Source organism: Talpa occidentalis, unplaced genomic scaffold, assembly GCF_014898055.3.
Source record: "Talpa occidentalis isolate TD23 unplaced genomic scaffold, MPIMG_talOcc4v2.1 talOcc4.13, whole genome shotgun sequence".
NCBI lineage: Eukaryota > Metazoa > Chordata > Mammalia > Eulipotyphla > Talpidae > Talpa > Talpa occidentalis.
Window position 1 is genome coordinate 67,827,770 of NW_023601322.1, and position 14,825 is coordinate 67,842,594.

The following is a 14,825-nucleotide window of genomic DNA, read 5'->3' on the forward strand; positions in this document are numbered from 1 at the left end:
GGAATTCTAGGCAGAAGGAACAGTCAGCAGACAGCGAGGATGATGTGAATGAGGAACTGAAATGGGTTTGGTGTGACAGGAATGTCAGCAGCTGGGGTGGGGTGGGCAGCAGATGTGAAGAGGCTACAGAGGGAGGTAGACAAGGCCTTTCAGACTGTGCCAAGCAGTTCAGATTGGACCCTCAGGGCAATGAGAGCCAGACGGGGGTCTTAAAGTGAGAGAAGGTAGGGGGAAGCATGATCAGATTTGGGAGGGTGTGTGGGATAGATGACTCAGGCTGTGATCTGCACAGACTAGGGGGTAACTATAATAGTAGGGAGACAGGATACACTGTCCAGGTAGCCGTATCTGATGGCATCACCTCATTAAATATTTATCTAGTATCTGCGTGTACTGGGTCCACTGTCCAGTTCTGGAAATGCAGAAACGAATAGCAGAGTCCCATGCTAATTTATTTGTTTATTGTCTGTCTCTGGCCCTAGAATGCATGTATTGTGAATAGAATTTGTGACTTATCTTGCCTTCCACTGTATCCCCAGCCTCCGGACAATGCCTAGCAGGTCAGAGAAACTCTGGAAATAATTGTGAAATAGAGGTTTGAATGGAGCCCCTTTAGGAATTCTGTCCTGAGTGCTATGAAAGGGAAAGAACAAGGTTCTCTGGGAGTGGCCAGTGGCACAGGGAGTCACCTAATGCAGGAGATCAAATCTAGAGGTTTTATTGAGGAAGAGATTTTTTTTTTTTAAGATTTATTTATTTATGCATACAAGAGCTGCGGTACAGGCCAGAGAGGCAGTGGGTGAGAGGATTCAGCAAAGACAGAGTGGGGAGTAGGACAGGCAGATTTACTGAAATATACTGCTGAGGGGAGCAGCGGGGAGACAGGAGAGGTCTGCTGTGCCTTGTGGGTCACCTCCCTAGCTGGGGATCATACTCGTGCTGCAGTAGCTGTATATAACTTCATAGTGCTGCGTTTTAACACCTTGCACCACCAGGGAGGCCCAAGGAAGAGATTTTTAAGCTTAGAGTTATAGGATAGAATAAGTGACTGACAGATGGAGGAACATGCACAAAGACCTGGCATCCAAAGGGTGCAAGGAGGAACAAAGCAAGCTATGTATGGCTGAGGCTGGAGCAGAGGGAGGAAGCATGCAACCTGATACTGAAGGGGCAGGCAGAGGACCAAATCCATAAGGCCTGAGGGATCTTCTAAGTCTGTGTGTTTTGTCCTGAGGGTGCATTACTCAGCAGCATCTTGGACATGAAGCCATTATATTTCGAGTCATTGTCCAAAGTGGATTTTTTATTTTATTTTATTAGGGAACCTCCCCTCACTGATCTTACTTCTCATGCAGAGACTGCTTTTTTTCAGTAAAGCAGATACCCACTGAAATTCTTTGTCTTGCTGAAGGCAGTGGGGAAATGAACAACCATGGTGAAGTGCTTGGTACTTTTACATAAGACCTCATTTAATTATTACAACCTCTCTGGGAGTTTGGCGTTATTATTTCCATTTTACATATGAGGGAACTGAGCCCTAAAAGAGAACCAGCAGTGAGTCTCAAGTGAAGTACATTGCTCTAAACAATAGATTTTGAAGAAAAGCTAGTCTTTGTGGGAAAAATCACAACTGATTTTTGTGAGCTGGCAGAGTTCGAGAACAAAATTGCAAATGATCCAAGTGTCTGGTGAGTCAGATTAGACAAGCAGTCAGTCAGAATGTGTTCATTGACTGCTGGGATACGTGGCACCGCATTCCCTAAGAGTAAACGTAATCTCTGCCCCCAGGAGTTCACAGTATACTGGGGGAGACAGGCAGACTGGAGAGTTATAATTTCAACCCAGTGAGAGAAGCAGAGAGTAAGGAAGCCCAGGAATTTTGGGCAAATTTGGTGTGTGCTCTGCACTGAGGAGGAGCAGGAAAGATGTAGGCAGGTTAGATATTCATCCAATCGCTCTGTTCTTTTAACATCTTCATTCATCTCACCAACACATGTGAATTATGGGAATGCGCCAAGTATATGGACAAGGCAATGAACAAACAGATATGGTGTCCACCTCCATCTAGTCAAGGAGATAGCCACTTAATAAATAATTACACACACCCACAAAAATACATAGGGTACCTAGAATATAAGCAAGTAATAACAACATTTGCCTGAGGGGAAAAGAACTGGGAATCAGGGAGTCAGCGGCTGGAAGTTAATTTTCTTTTCCTGGCATATGACTTATACCGTTTTCATTCAGCATGTGATTATTGTATGAATGATTTTTTTCAAGGTGAAAATAATCCCATGAAATAATATACTATTAAGAATCGTGACAAAAAAACATGAAGAAAAAGTGTCAGTTGCTCTGAGAGAGGATAACAGGGAGAACTACTTTCAAATGAGGACTCAGGAAAAGACCTCTTCGTGAAAAGGTCTTTGAAGTCACAATACTCACAAGGTTAATTGGAACTTACCAGGCAGAACACTGGAAGAAAATTCTAGAGAACTGGACAGTGGGAAGCCTGTATGAAAAATACAGGTGGCGTAGAAGTTAGGTCTCAGCGCTCTCAAGATATCGCCAGCAACTGTAGCATGAGTTGGATGCCCGCCCCCCACCTTCACCCCCTCCAGGGAGCTAACCCACATGGCACAGCAAACCTCTCCTGTCTTGCCCGCTGCTCCCCTCAGCAGTGTATTTCAGTTTATCTGCCTGTTCTGCTCCCCACTCTCTCTGGTGAATCCTCTCTCACCCCACCCTGCACACCTCTGGCCTGTACCTCAGTTCTTGTATGCATAAATAAATAAAAATAAATATTGAAAATAAAAATAATAAATTAAAAACAAGGAAAAAGAATGCGTAGTGTGTTCTGGGCATAGAGGAGAAATTGTATAACAGAACCACTAAGATGAAGGAAAAGATATCTTCATAATTCCAATTCTCCAATGAAATGAATCCAGCACTTTGCCAGGAGAACTGGGAAGGGGTCTATTTTGGTCATTGTTAGTGCAGTGCCTAGCATTTTGGAGAAGCAGATATTTGTTTCATGCATAAATGAACAAAGTCAATGTATGAGTAGCTTTTTATTCAGACACTAGAGAAAAATACAAAGTGGCAGATTTGTTCTAACTCTACAGCCCTGGAGATTAGGGATTCAGAGATTTTGACGGTCTCTGTAAATGGTGAGGGGGCGGGGGCCTAGAGGATGAGTGAAGCTCTTTGCTTGGGCAAAGAGCTGATTTGCCCAGGGAGGCTGTGCTCACAATGCCATAGAACACAACCTTGGCCTATTGAATTTCACTATTTTCTCTATGGTTTGCTCCTTGGGTTTCAGTTCTCTCCCCTTTCCAGGAATTCCTATTTCTTCTTTGTCATAAACACCTGAATTATTTACAATTAGAGTGGCATTAAGTTGCCAAGTCCTGAGGCAGTTTTTCCTTCTCCCTTCCAGGAAAGCATTTCCATTAACATTTTCTTCTGTAACTGCTGCTTCTAAGCCTGATAAGCTTCTGAAAGATGAAGATTCTTTGACTCTCCAAACTGATCCAATTACTCTACCTCTCCAAGAGGAGGGCCCAGGTCTCTGTGTTCTTAAAGTTCCCTTAATAACACTGATGACATGCTCCATTTGGAAAAACACTTTTGAGTGCTGGTTCTTAAGCTTTTATGACTTGTCAGCAGTTTTGAGATGCTGAAGAGTTCTTGCTCATCATCATCTAGGAAAAAAAGCCTATTCTCACAGCACACCACTACCCAAAACACCCTGGACATCCTGGTGAATTTATGGACAACCCAGAACTCCCCACGCATAGGTCATGTCTGAAAGAATACCAGGTTCACTTTGCTTGTAAGGAGCAGAGCCCTGGAGCTTATTTATTTAATCTCATCTTTTTTTTATGTTCTGGGATTGAGGCCCTGTCACCTTCTCAAGAACCTCATCTTTAAATGCAGTCCAGGGTAAATGGCTTCAAAAAGGAATCTCATATTCCCAAGACATCTAGAGTCTTCTGATTCCAAATTCTTTTGTTTGACACACAGTAGTCTTGCTGGAATCTATGGTAGAAGCCACAGGGCAGTCAGGAGGAGCTCTGGAAGGGGGCCCAAGACACCTGGCTCTTGTTCCAGTTTGGGCATCAACTAGCTATGCCTGTGTGAGCCTTGCTTCCTTCACTGTTTCATCCACTATTAAGAGAGGGGTAAACTAGAAGAATTCAAGTTCTTCCCACTCCTTGAGACAAGGATTCCCTATTACATAGCTCCCTACGCTTTAGGGAGCCACCTGAGGGACTGAATCTAAACTTAGTGCTGTTCAGCTTTCCTTGTTCAGAGACACTATGGATAGATACATGGAAGTACATGGAAGTACTGAAGGATAAGTACTAAGTAATGTTGATAGGGATATGGATGTTCCTACTTCCTTTTAACCCCTTAGCTGAGGTCAAATATGCAGACCTATACTTTAATGTTTTTTTTTTTTTAATAGAGGCATGTTTTATTTATTTGTTTGTTTGTTTGTTTTGTTTATACAAGCACTGGGTACAGTCAGAAGCGCGGGAGGGTGAGAGAATTCACCAGAGCCAGAGCGGGGAGCAGAGCAGGCAGAAGGACTGAAGTACACTGCTGAGGGGAGCAGCGGGCGGCAGGAGAGGTCTGCGCGCCATGCGGGACCCTCCTCCGGTGGCCGGGGAGCAGCCGGGGATCGAACCGGCGCTGCAGAGGCTGCGGGCAGCTTCGCAACCCAGCGCTCAACCGCTGCGCCACCGGGGAGGCCCTGCAGACCTATACTTTAGATGGCAAAGCATAATGAAGATATATTGTTATAGGTCAGGGAGAGGGGCACCCCAGAGCCCACAAACCTGCCTGCTCTAAATAGGTTCTGCCATCCACCACATCAACACAAAACATATGAGACTTTAATGAAAAGGAACTTTAATGCAATTAGTAAACAATATAGGAAAGGCAAAGAATAGTTTCCAAATCAAGTACCCAAAGTTAACTGTCCCCTCGTGAGTAAAAGTCCATCCAAAAGGGATTAGCCCAGAGCAAGGCCCCAAAGCCTTCCACAAGCCTAAAGCATCTTCCAGTGGGGACCACAGAAAAGGATCAGAAACAACCATACAAGTCTGGGAGGAAAAGAGCAAAATCAAAATCAAGACAAAAACCACCATTGTCACCTCCCCATGAGGCTCACCCACATCTGTGTCACCCAGTCCACAACCAAAAGGCAAGTGCAGTTTCTTCATGTGTCACTCAGTCCATGACCAAAAGGCAAGTGTGGTTTCTTCTTGGCTCCATGTGCCTCCTGCAGGTCTCCTTCTGGCTCCCCATCCTGCTTCCTTCCTTCCTCAGTCTCCTCTGGAGCTTCTTCTCTCCCTGCTTAGCGCCACCCTCCCCTGAGTGGGGCAGGAAACCTGGAACCTCACCCTTTCCTGGGGACCACCCTGTTACAATATGACAAGTGGATGAACTAATGGGATTCTTTCCAGAATTTGCCCCTGATTCTTTAAGGAGCTGATGCTAAGAGTCTAATGTTCCAGGTAGTGACTTTCATGTAGTCTACTAATCGCTGTGGTTAGAAACACAAGACCTATGAGGTCACTGGCCACTCACCCTCAGCCAACCATGATTTCTATCTTCTAAAACCCAGGCCAAAATATTTGACCTTAGCTGAGTGGTCAAAAGGAAGTGTTAACGTCCATATCCCTATCAACAGTACTTAGTACTTACCCTTGTAAACTTAATACTTTCGTATACATATCAATACTGTGTCTGAACTAGAAAAGCTGAACAGCACTAAGTCTCAGATTCAGTCCCCCAGATGGCATCCTGACATCCAATGACAAAAGCAGAACTGTTTCCTTGAGGTCCCTGACCATTGCTATGTGAGAAAGAGTAGAAGTTAGCCACCATGATGTTCATGTACCTGTTGAAACGGAGTTGACCTACTTATTAGGAGAGAGGGTTGAAAAAGGTGAAAATTGGGCCTCCCCGGTGGCGCAGCGGTTGAGCGCTGGGTTGCGAAGCTGCCCGCAGCCTCTGTAGCGCCGGTTCGATCCCCGGCTGCTCCCCGGCCACCGGAGGAGGGTCCCACATGGCGCGCAGACCTCTCCTGCAGCCCGCTGCTCCCCTCAGCAGTGTACTTCGGTCCTTCTGCCTGCTCTGCTCCCCGCTCTGGCTCTGGTGAATTCTCTCACCCTCCCACGCTTCTGACTGTACCCAGTGCATGTATAAACAAAACAAACAAATAAATAAATAAGTAAAACATGCGTCTATATAAAAAAAAAAAAGAAAAGAAAAAGGTGAAAATTTAACAGTTAAGATAGAGTGTCTATTTATTTCTTCCACTTTGTAAGATCCTTTACTTCTTCCTTTGACAATTATACTTTACCCTTTTGAAAGAAGACAGATTCCCCCACCTTCAGTTCCTGTGCTTTTTGGGTGAAACTGATACAGCTAACCTTCCAGAAAAGGCTATGTGACCTACACCTGACCAATCAGATCATTCGTTGCTCTGGCCATTGTGACCATTTCAAAGGTGGACACATGACCTAACCGAGGCCACAGAAATCCAAGCCTGGGATTCTCTCTGGAACCATGAAGGAAAGAGGCATCTCTTTCCACTGTGGAGACTAAACTGGTCACACGTAAGTTTGTAGTTGCTGTGGCTACATATTCAAGTGAGTAACAAGGCAGACAATGTGGGACTTCCTATTTTAACGGTTTCTTGCTTAGTAGGTGCTACACCCATGTGCTTGTCATTTTAAAAAGGTAGGACTTTTTTTTTTTTGAAAGATTTTATTTATTTTTCCATAGAAGAACTGGGGTGTAGGCCAAAGGTGCAGGGGGTGAGAAGAGTCACCAGAGACAGAACAGGTGGATCTACTGAAATACACTGCTAAGGGGAGCAGCAGGGGACACAGGAGAGGTCTGCTGCACCATATGTGGGTTAGCTCCCTGGCTGGGGACTAACTCAGGCTGCCAAGGTGGGCGGTCAAAGTGGTAGTGCTGACTTAACCCCTAGCCCCTAGGCCACCAGGAGGCCCATTTTTTTTCCTCCAGCTCCTCACAATTGAAAAAAACCTTATTCAGGCCACCCCTGGTGGCGCAGGGGTTAAGTCTCAGCACTATCAAGCTATAGGCAGCCACTGCAGCCTGAGTTCTATCCTTGGCCAGGGAGGTAACCACATGGCACAGCCAACCTCTCCGGTCTCACCTGCTGCTCCCCTCAGCAGTGTATTTTAGTGGATCTGCTTCCCACTCTATCTCTGGTGAAACCTCTCACCCCCCACACTTCTGGCCTACACCCCAGTTCTTGTATGCATAAATAAATAAAATAAATCTTAAAAAAAAAACTTATTCAAAAATCTTTGGAGCTGCTAAATATAGGTGCTTTGGGGAAAAATATTTAGTCACCTTGTCCTAGTATAGCTCTGATGGTAGGAAAAATACTCCTCTGCCCTGGTACTTTTTGGGGCCTGTTTATAAAATGCATGTGTTTTGGCCAACTCCATTGTATTCCTTTTCCTGTTCTTACGGACCAGAAACTATTTCCATTTAATGTGAGCTACGGTGATCAATAGAGATGTGGATTCCTCACTAGGCATTTGATTTTCCTTTATTTTATTCTTTTCCTATTTGGGGCAGAGTCTCCTGCTCTTGGCTGTCACCTCTGGCAGGCCCCACACCCTCACTTTCTCTGATGAGCAAAGGGATAAATAACCCAGACTGTGTTATGCTCTGTTAATCAGTTCCATCTCTTACGTAGGTTGAAATCATCAAATTTATTGAAAATATTCACTTTCTTTGGACTTTTCATAAACAGATTGAATCAGATGTGGCAAGGTGCCTAGGAAAAGCCACCGCCAGTTCCTGCTTATGACGACTCACTTCCTCTCCTTGCAGAGTTTCCAGTGACTATTTCATTTGGTAGGCGTGGCTAAGGCCCCCTTCCCTCCTAGGAAGGTCCTGGGCTCAAGACTTCTTTGTTAACTAGAAAGCTACCTCAGAGTTTCTTGGCAAATGTATCACTTGGGAAGGGATCACTCCCAATTTGGTCCCTTAGGCCCTCTCAGAACTAGCATACAAGCCTTATAACTGTTCCACCCCTCCCAACCTACTCCAGGCAGAATTCATATTCAAAGGAAACAGGTGCAAATTTCCCCATTATTGAGTCTATTAGGAGGTATCTCTCTTGGGAGAGAGTCTTAAAAGGCCTTCAATTCTCTTCAATTCAGTCCAAAACCTTCAAAGGCTACCCACAGGCCAGAGTCTCCAATGTCACAGAACTACTTTTTCTCACCACCCTTGGGTGGGGTGACTGATGGACCTGAAGTGAAAGGTCTGGAGACATCCAAGAAAGGATGACGCAGCAAGGGGATGTTTGGGACTTAAGTGAAATAAATCAGAAAGCAGGCAATTTCTAACAGCTATGAGGGCAAAGTGCTCATAGCACATACAAAGTTCCAGGTACCACTCTAAATGCAATTAAGTATATATTCATTCATTCTCACTATGACCCTGTGGGTTAGACACTATGTTACATCAACCTCATTTTTCTTGGGAAAACTGAATGGCAGAAAGGTAAAGTAACTTGCTCAAGGTCCTGCACCTGATACATGTTGGAGGGATCTGTTTCTAGAATTTGCTTTTAATCATTATACTCACACTTTCTCTACAAGACTCTAAAAAATTGGTGACCGACTGTCCTGATCTTCCCACATTTGAGGTGTTTCCCAGAACTTAAGATTTTCAGTGCAAAAACTGGGACAATCTGGGCAAACCATAATGGTTGGCTACCATTATATAGAAATGTTATGAAAAAGAGAGAGAAAAATGTTATCAAAGAAGATATTTGTTCCTGTAATTTGTATCATGCAAAAGCACCTGAGATGGCAGAATTAAGAGAAGACTAGCTCAAGACAGGACAGGGATTTTGAAAAGCAAATGCATTCTAGGTTCTTCTTCTGCTACCTTAGTTCTAGCCTCTTGGTGTCTGGATGGCTGCTTCAGTTCTCACCTACCTTCTGGGAAGCACTGCACTCTAAGTGGTCATGGTAGTCTTATAGAATGTGAATATGGCCCTCACTTCCTGCTCACAACACTCATTGCCCAGTAACCACAGATGGAAACCAAGCTTCTGAGTTTGCCGTGGAAGCCTCTCCACCATTGGCTCTCACCTATCTCTTTGTACCTTTCTCTTGGTGTTTAACATGGTTCTGGCCAAATCAAGCAACTTACATTTCTCTGAAGACAACAGTCTCTTGCCTTGGTGTCTTTGTCTCTTCTAGAAATATCCTTTTTCCTTTATTTGCCATGAATTCCTACTTTGTCTACAAGGCTCTTAAGTTAGGAGTCCTCCTTTATGTTTTCCAGTTCCAGGGGTCAACGCCTTCCCTCCCATCTTTCCCTCCTAGGAAGGTCCTGGGCTTACTGCCAAATTTTCATATTCTGTTATAAGCCTCTGTTTAACTGTTATTCTTATTGTACTGTGGACTGCTTTTTTATTTACCTGTAGATTTTTAAAAAGATTTATTTTTACATACAAGAGCTGGGGTACAGGCCAGAGGTGTATGGGTGAGAGGATTCACCATAGACAGAGTAGGGAACAGAGCAGGCGGATTGACCAACATACACTGCTGAGGGGAGCAGCGGGTGAGTTAAGAGAGGTCTGCTGCGCCATATGGGTCAGATTCCTGTCCGGGGATCAAACTCATGCTGCAGTGGCTGCAGATAGCTCTTAACCTCTTGTGCCACCAAGGAGGCCCCTTATCTGTAGATTTGTAATATTGATGCACAACAATAGCTAATGTTGATTATGTGTAAATATCCCAGGAACTTTAGCATGTGTAAGCTCATTTAATCATGATACCCACCTGAGAGGTGACTGTTATTATAACCTCCATTTTACAGTTGAAGAGAGGGCAGCTTTGGGTTAAGTATTTCTCTTGAATCTTACAGCTGGTAAATTTTAGAAGTGGGGTTTGAAATTAGGTCATCAGATTCCAAAGCCTGTACTCAACCACTCTGCTAAACTTCCTCTCAAACTGAGGGAGATTTTTGGGTCTCATCTATCTTACAAAGTTGTGAAGATCAATTGACTTGATGAATAGAAAATTGCTTTGTATGCTGAAAAGCTCTAATGTTAAAAACTGTTAATTTCCCACCAATATCTGTCCTCTATTTCCCTTTCCTAATAATAGAATTCCTGTGTTACTCTCAATACAGTCGCCCATATAAACAACTTCATTTCCCAGGCTCTCTTGGCCCCAGGAATGGCCATGTGATTCTGTTCGGGCCTGTATGATATGAATAGAATCACACCTACAACTTCTGGGATAACGTTTGCTTTTATAAGGAAGGAGTGAGCCTTCTGCTTCTTCTTCCCCTTCCTTCTAGCTAGGCTATGGATATGGTGGTGATGAATCATCTTGGATCATATGGATAAGATAGAAAGTGCTTAAGGAGCTCTAGCATTATGGAACTCATGTGCTTACCCTGGGTATTGTGACAAGGTAAATATGCTCCTATCTTGTTGCAATCATTGCTATTCAGTGTCTCTGTTATAGCAGCTGAATCTTTATTCTAATAAATACAGTCTCTTAACTGGGAAAGGATTATTTTTATTATTCCTATAGATTTTGTGACTGTATGCAAACTATATCATAAGAATTACCACAAGAATGGTAAAAACAGGGCCTCCCTGGTGGCGCAGTGGGTTGAGCACTACCCTGTGAAGCTGTCTGCAGCCTCTGCAGTGTGGGTTTTCGATTCCTGGCCAGCCAGGGAGATACCCACATGGCGTGGCAGACCTTTCCTGCCTTGTCCACTACTCCCCTCAGCAGTGTCTTCAGTCCATCTGCCTGTTCTGCTCCCTTCTCGCTCTGGTGAATTCTCTCACCCTCCTGCGCCTCTGACCTGTACCCCAGTTCTTGTATAAATAAATAAATCTTTAAAAAAAAAGAATGGTAAAAACAGGGCCTCCTTGGTGGCACAAAGGCTTAAGTGTCTGCATTATGAAGCAATCCACAGCTACTGCAGCATGAGTTTGATCCCAGCCAGGGAGCTGACCCACATGGCAAAGCAGACCGCTCCCATCTCATCTGCTGCTCCCCTCAGCAGTGCATTTCAGTCAGTCTGCCTGTTCTGTTCCCCACTCTGTCTTGGTGAATCCTCTTACAACCCCCCTACCCCCACACCTCTGGCCTGTACCCCAGTTCTTATATGCATAAATAAATAAACCTTCAAAAAAAAAAAAAAGAATGGTAAAGACATTACTAGCAACTTGTTTGCTTAGGTCAAAAGCCTAGGAGTCCTTATTTTCTTTTAAAAATGTATTGTTACAGAGCCTTCCTGGTGGTGCAAGGGGTTAAGACGCAACCTATGAAGCTGTCTGCAGCCACTGTAGCACGAGTTCCATCCCTGGCCAGGGAGATACCCATATGTGCAGCAGACCTCTCCTGTCTTATCCACCGCTTCCCCCTCAGCAATGTATTTCAGTCAATCTGCCTGTTCTGTTCCCCACTCTGTCTCTGGTGAATCCTCTCACCCCCTACACCTCTGGCTTGTACCCCAGTTCTTGTATGCATAAATACATCTCTTTTTTTAAAAACACCCTTTAAAAAAGTATTGTTATAATTGACATATAATGAACTGAATATATTAAAATGTGCAATTTGATACGTCCCACCCAGGAAAACATCCCCACAATCAAGTTTTTGTTTTTTAAAAAAGATTTATGTTAATTATTTCTGCATGCAAGTTCTGGGGTGCAGGCCAGAGGTGCAGAGGTGAGAAGATTCACCAGAGACAGAACGGGGAGCAAAACAGGTAGATCTACTGAAATATATTGTTAAGGAGAGCAGCAGGGGAGACAGGAGAGGTCTGCTGCGCCATTTGGGTTATCTCCCTGGCTAGGGATCGAACTCATGGTGCAGTGGCTAGCCTATAGCTTGACAGTGCTGAGATTTTAACCCCTGTGCCACCAGGGAGTTCCCGATATTGTTATTTTCAAATTAAATTAGGAGACAAACTATTGCCACACTGCTAATAAATGGAACTAGACAGACTGAGAGTCAAGGCAAGGCAGACTAAATCTTGAATCGAGATGTGACTGGTTCCAAATTCCCTGCTCTCCCCCTCACCCTAAGTTTTTAGAGTAGGTGAAATATCCATTTCTTCCATTTCATAAAGACGAATTACTATCCATCATTCTGGTTCAAATGCAAGGTCCTTTATAGCAGATTCTCAAAATATGAGCTGCAGATGATTTTCATCAGATCATAAGATGGTTATGCAAAAAAAGGTCATTTTTCTGGGCCCTGATCTCGAAGATTTTAGGTAAGTTAGGGATGAAGACCAGAGATTCTGGTTTTTTTTTTTTGTTCGTTTTGTTTTAAACACTCTCATCTGAGGGCCTCCCCTGGTGACGCAGCTGTTGTGCAATGCGGTTCACCACAAGGGTCCCACAAAAACAAACAAACAAACAAACAAACAACCCCCACTCATTTGGTCTTTGAGAACCACTGTGTCTAGAAGGTCTTCCAGGAGCGTTCATTAGAAATAAGTTCTTTGGAAGAACACTTCCACTAAGCCTTCTGTTCTTTTCCATACTGGCATCCCTGCGGTTCAGGCAGATTCTTTCTCAGTTCAGATAGCAGAGAGATGGGGAGGGGGAAGAGAGTATAGCTGAAGGATGAATGAATGAAGAGTTGGTTTTTTTTTTTTTTTAAACGGGGTGTAAGCCAGAGGTGCAGGGTGTGTGTGTATTCACCAGAGCCTGAGACAGATTGGGGAACAGACACAGGCAGACTGACTGAAATACACTGCTGAGGGGAGCAGCGGGTGAGACAGGAGGGGTCTGCTGTGCCATGTGGGTTGCTCCCGGGCTGGCTGGGGATCCAACTCGTGCTGCAGTGGCTGGTGGTAGCTTAATAGCGCTGTCTTTAACCCCTGCGCCACCAAGGAGGCCCTGAATGAAGAGGTTTTGACTTTATCCACATATATCTCATTTTAGCAGCACAAATTAAAGTATTTGTCAAAATTTTAAAACCATGCACGAAATATATGCTTTGGCCTGTGTTTGTAAGTTCATGGACAAGCAGGCCAGGCGTGAGAGGTCACATGGGGAAGACAGACTTTGAATCCCAATCCGAATTATTTCCAGAGTCACCTGGCCCGGGGAGTGAAAGAAGCCCCGGTGGCCCACTAATGCGCAGGCGCAGAAAGAAGGGGACGCGCACATCTTGGAGACCGGTCTTCCCCGCCCTCCCCTCTCGCACCGGTTTTTTATCGACCGTCACATACTGCGCAGGCGCGCAAATTGAACCAAGATGGCGGCCCCCGTGGATCTGGAGTTGAAGAAGGTAAAAGAGGGTCTTGACCAGGCGGAGGCTTCCCGGTAGCTAAGGGGACTGTGAACAAGAATATCGAGTGAGGCCCGAGTCCTGCGGAAGGAAAGAGGCCCTAGAGAATTGGGAAATGGTTTCCCAGAGTCCTGAGGCGGGACCGGGTCTCCTTAGGCTCGGAGTAGGGGGCGAGCGGTTGTTCCCGGGTAAGAGCCGGTTGGGCCGGGTCTGATGAAGTCTGCGGACCGTTGGCTGGACTTTCCTTTTGTTTCCAACTCGAAAGCCGCTTCGTTTCGCTTGGAGCTCCCAGTTTCCTAATAAGGCCTGAAGTGAGCCTTTCAAATTGGAGCCTCTTCGTACTCGGTGCCCAAGCTGAGGCATCTGTAATTCTGCACTTTCCTTTGCTTTGAAAAACTCCCACTGTGTTTTTAGGTCACCTATTCGATCCCATACCTTGAAAGAGCGCAGTATTTACATACAGTTCTGAGTGAGACCTTAGACTCCCACCTTGCCCCACCCCCTAATTTGAAGACAAGTCTAGTAAAGTTTTCCAAGCAAAAACAGTATCAGAAGGAATTGGGTTTGTTTGTTCAAACAATTGCTTATAAATGTGTTGTACTCAGAAATGTTTTGGCCACCTTATATTTGTGAGGATTTTAAAATTACTGTTGAGCCAAGATGCCTTTTTAGGGGGATTAGTAAGGATCCTAGACTTCATCTATAATACTTTAAACCACTACTTTTCCAGAAAAGGAAACTGAGTTCCGTAAAAGAATCAGTTGACGGTTGGGAGTAGAATTCGGGGTTGTCCAGCTTACCCCCCACTTTTTTGACCATTAACTCAATTTTCCGAAGAGTAAATTTTACTTCTGAAGACTTGTCTTATAGTCAGCCCTTGCATAAGAACTAGGAGAGCTGAAATAGCTTTTTATTTTTAAGATTTATTTATTCATGCATACGAGAACTGGGGTACAGGCTAGAGGTGTGTGTTGGAGTGGGTGATAGAATTCACCAGTGACAGAGAGGGGAACAGAATAGGCGGATTGACTGAAATGCTGAGGGCAGCAGCGGATGAGACAGGAGAGGTCTGTTGCGCCATGTGGGTCACCTCCTTGGCCAGGGATTGAACTTGTGCTGCAGTGGCTGTGGGTAGCTTCATAATGCTGTTTCTTAACCCCTTGCCACCAGTGAGGCCCCTGAAATTGCTTTTGCTACAAATAAAAGAAGCTGTTTGTTACTGACCCTAGGATTTATGTGTTTGTATCTTTTTGCCATTCTTGTCTTGAAACTTGTAAATTTAGCCCTTATATGGTGCCCTATAATGCTCTACTAGCTCAGTTTTAACAGTGTACTAGGTTCCTTAGCAAACTGGACACAGAAATCAGGTGGTAGCTATAATTTTACATGCAACACAAAATTCATTTTAAGAACTCGTGAAGTATTCTGAAAGTTTATTTTCTTCTGTAAAAAGTTCAAATTTAAGTTAAGATTTAG

The 14,825-nt window shown here is 44.4% G+C and overlaps 1 protein-coding gene and 1 long non-coding RNA gene across 6 annotated transcripts in view; one reads left to right on the forward strand and one right to left on the reverse strand.

Annotated features, from left to right (window-relative positions):
* LOC129145626 (uncharacterized) overlaps positions 1 to 6,447 on the reverse strand; it is a 19,183-nt gene extending 12,736 nt beyond the window's left edge. Inside the window, exons 1-2 of the long non-coding RNA XR_008551430.1 lie at positions 6,377 to 6,447; positions 2,465 to 2,512 (exon numbers count right to left, since the gene is read on the reverse strand). This is a non-coding gene — a long non-coding RNA (uncharacterized LOC129145626). The remainder of the gene's footprint in view (positions 1 to 2,464; positions 2,513 to 6,376) is intronic.
* PFDN1 (prefoldin subunit 1) overlaps positions 4,048 to 14,825 on the forward strand; it is a 69,226-nt gene continuing 58,448 nt past the window's right edge. For 2 of the 5 annotated variants that reach the window (XM_054694323.1, XM_054694324.1), the window contains exons 1-2: positions 6,516 to 6,632; positions 13,151 to 13,349. In XM_054694323.1, coding sequence (XP_054550298.1) covers positions 13,317 to 13,349 — 33 coding nt within the window. In that variant the 5' untranslated portion in view covers positions 6,516 to 6,632; positions 13,151 to 13,316. Of the gene's footprint in view, positions 4,140 to 6,499; positions 6,633 to 13,150; positions 13,350 to 14,825 lie in introns of those variants that run through there. The other 3 variants (XM_054694322.1, XM_054694321.1, XM_054694325.1) reach the window with 3 other exon arrangements.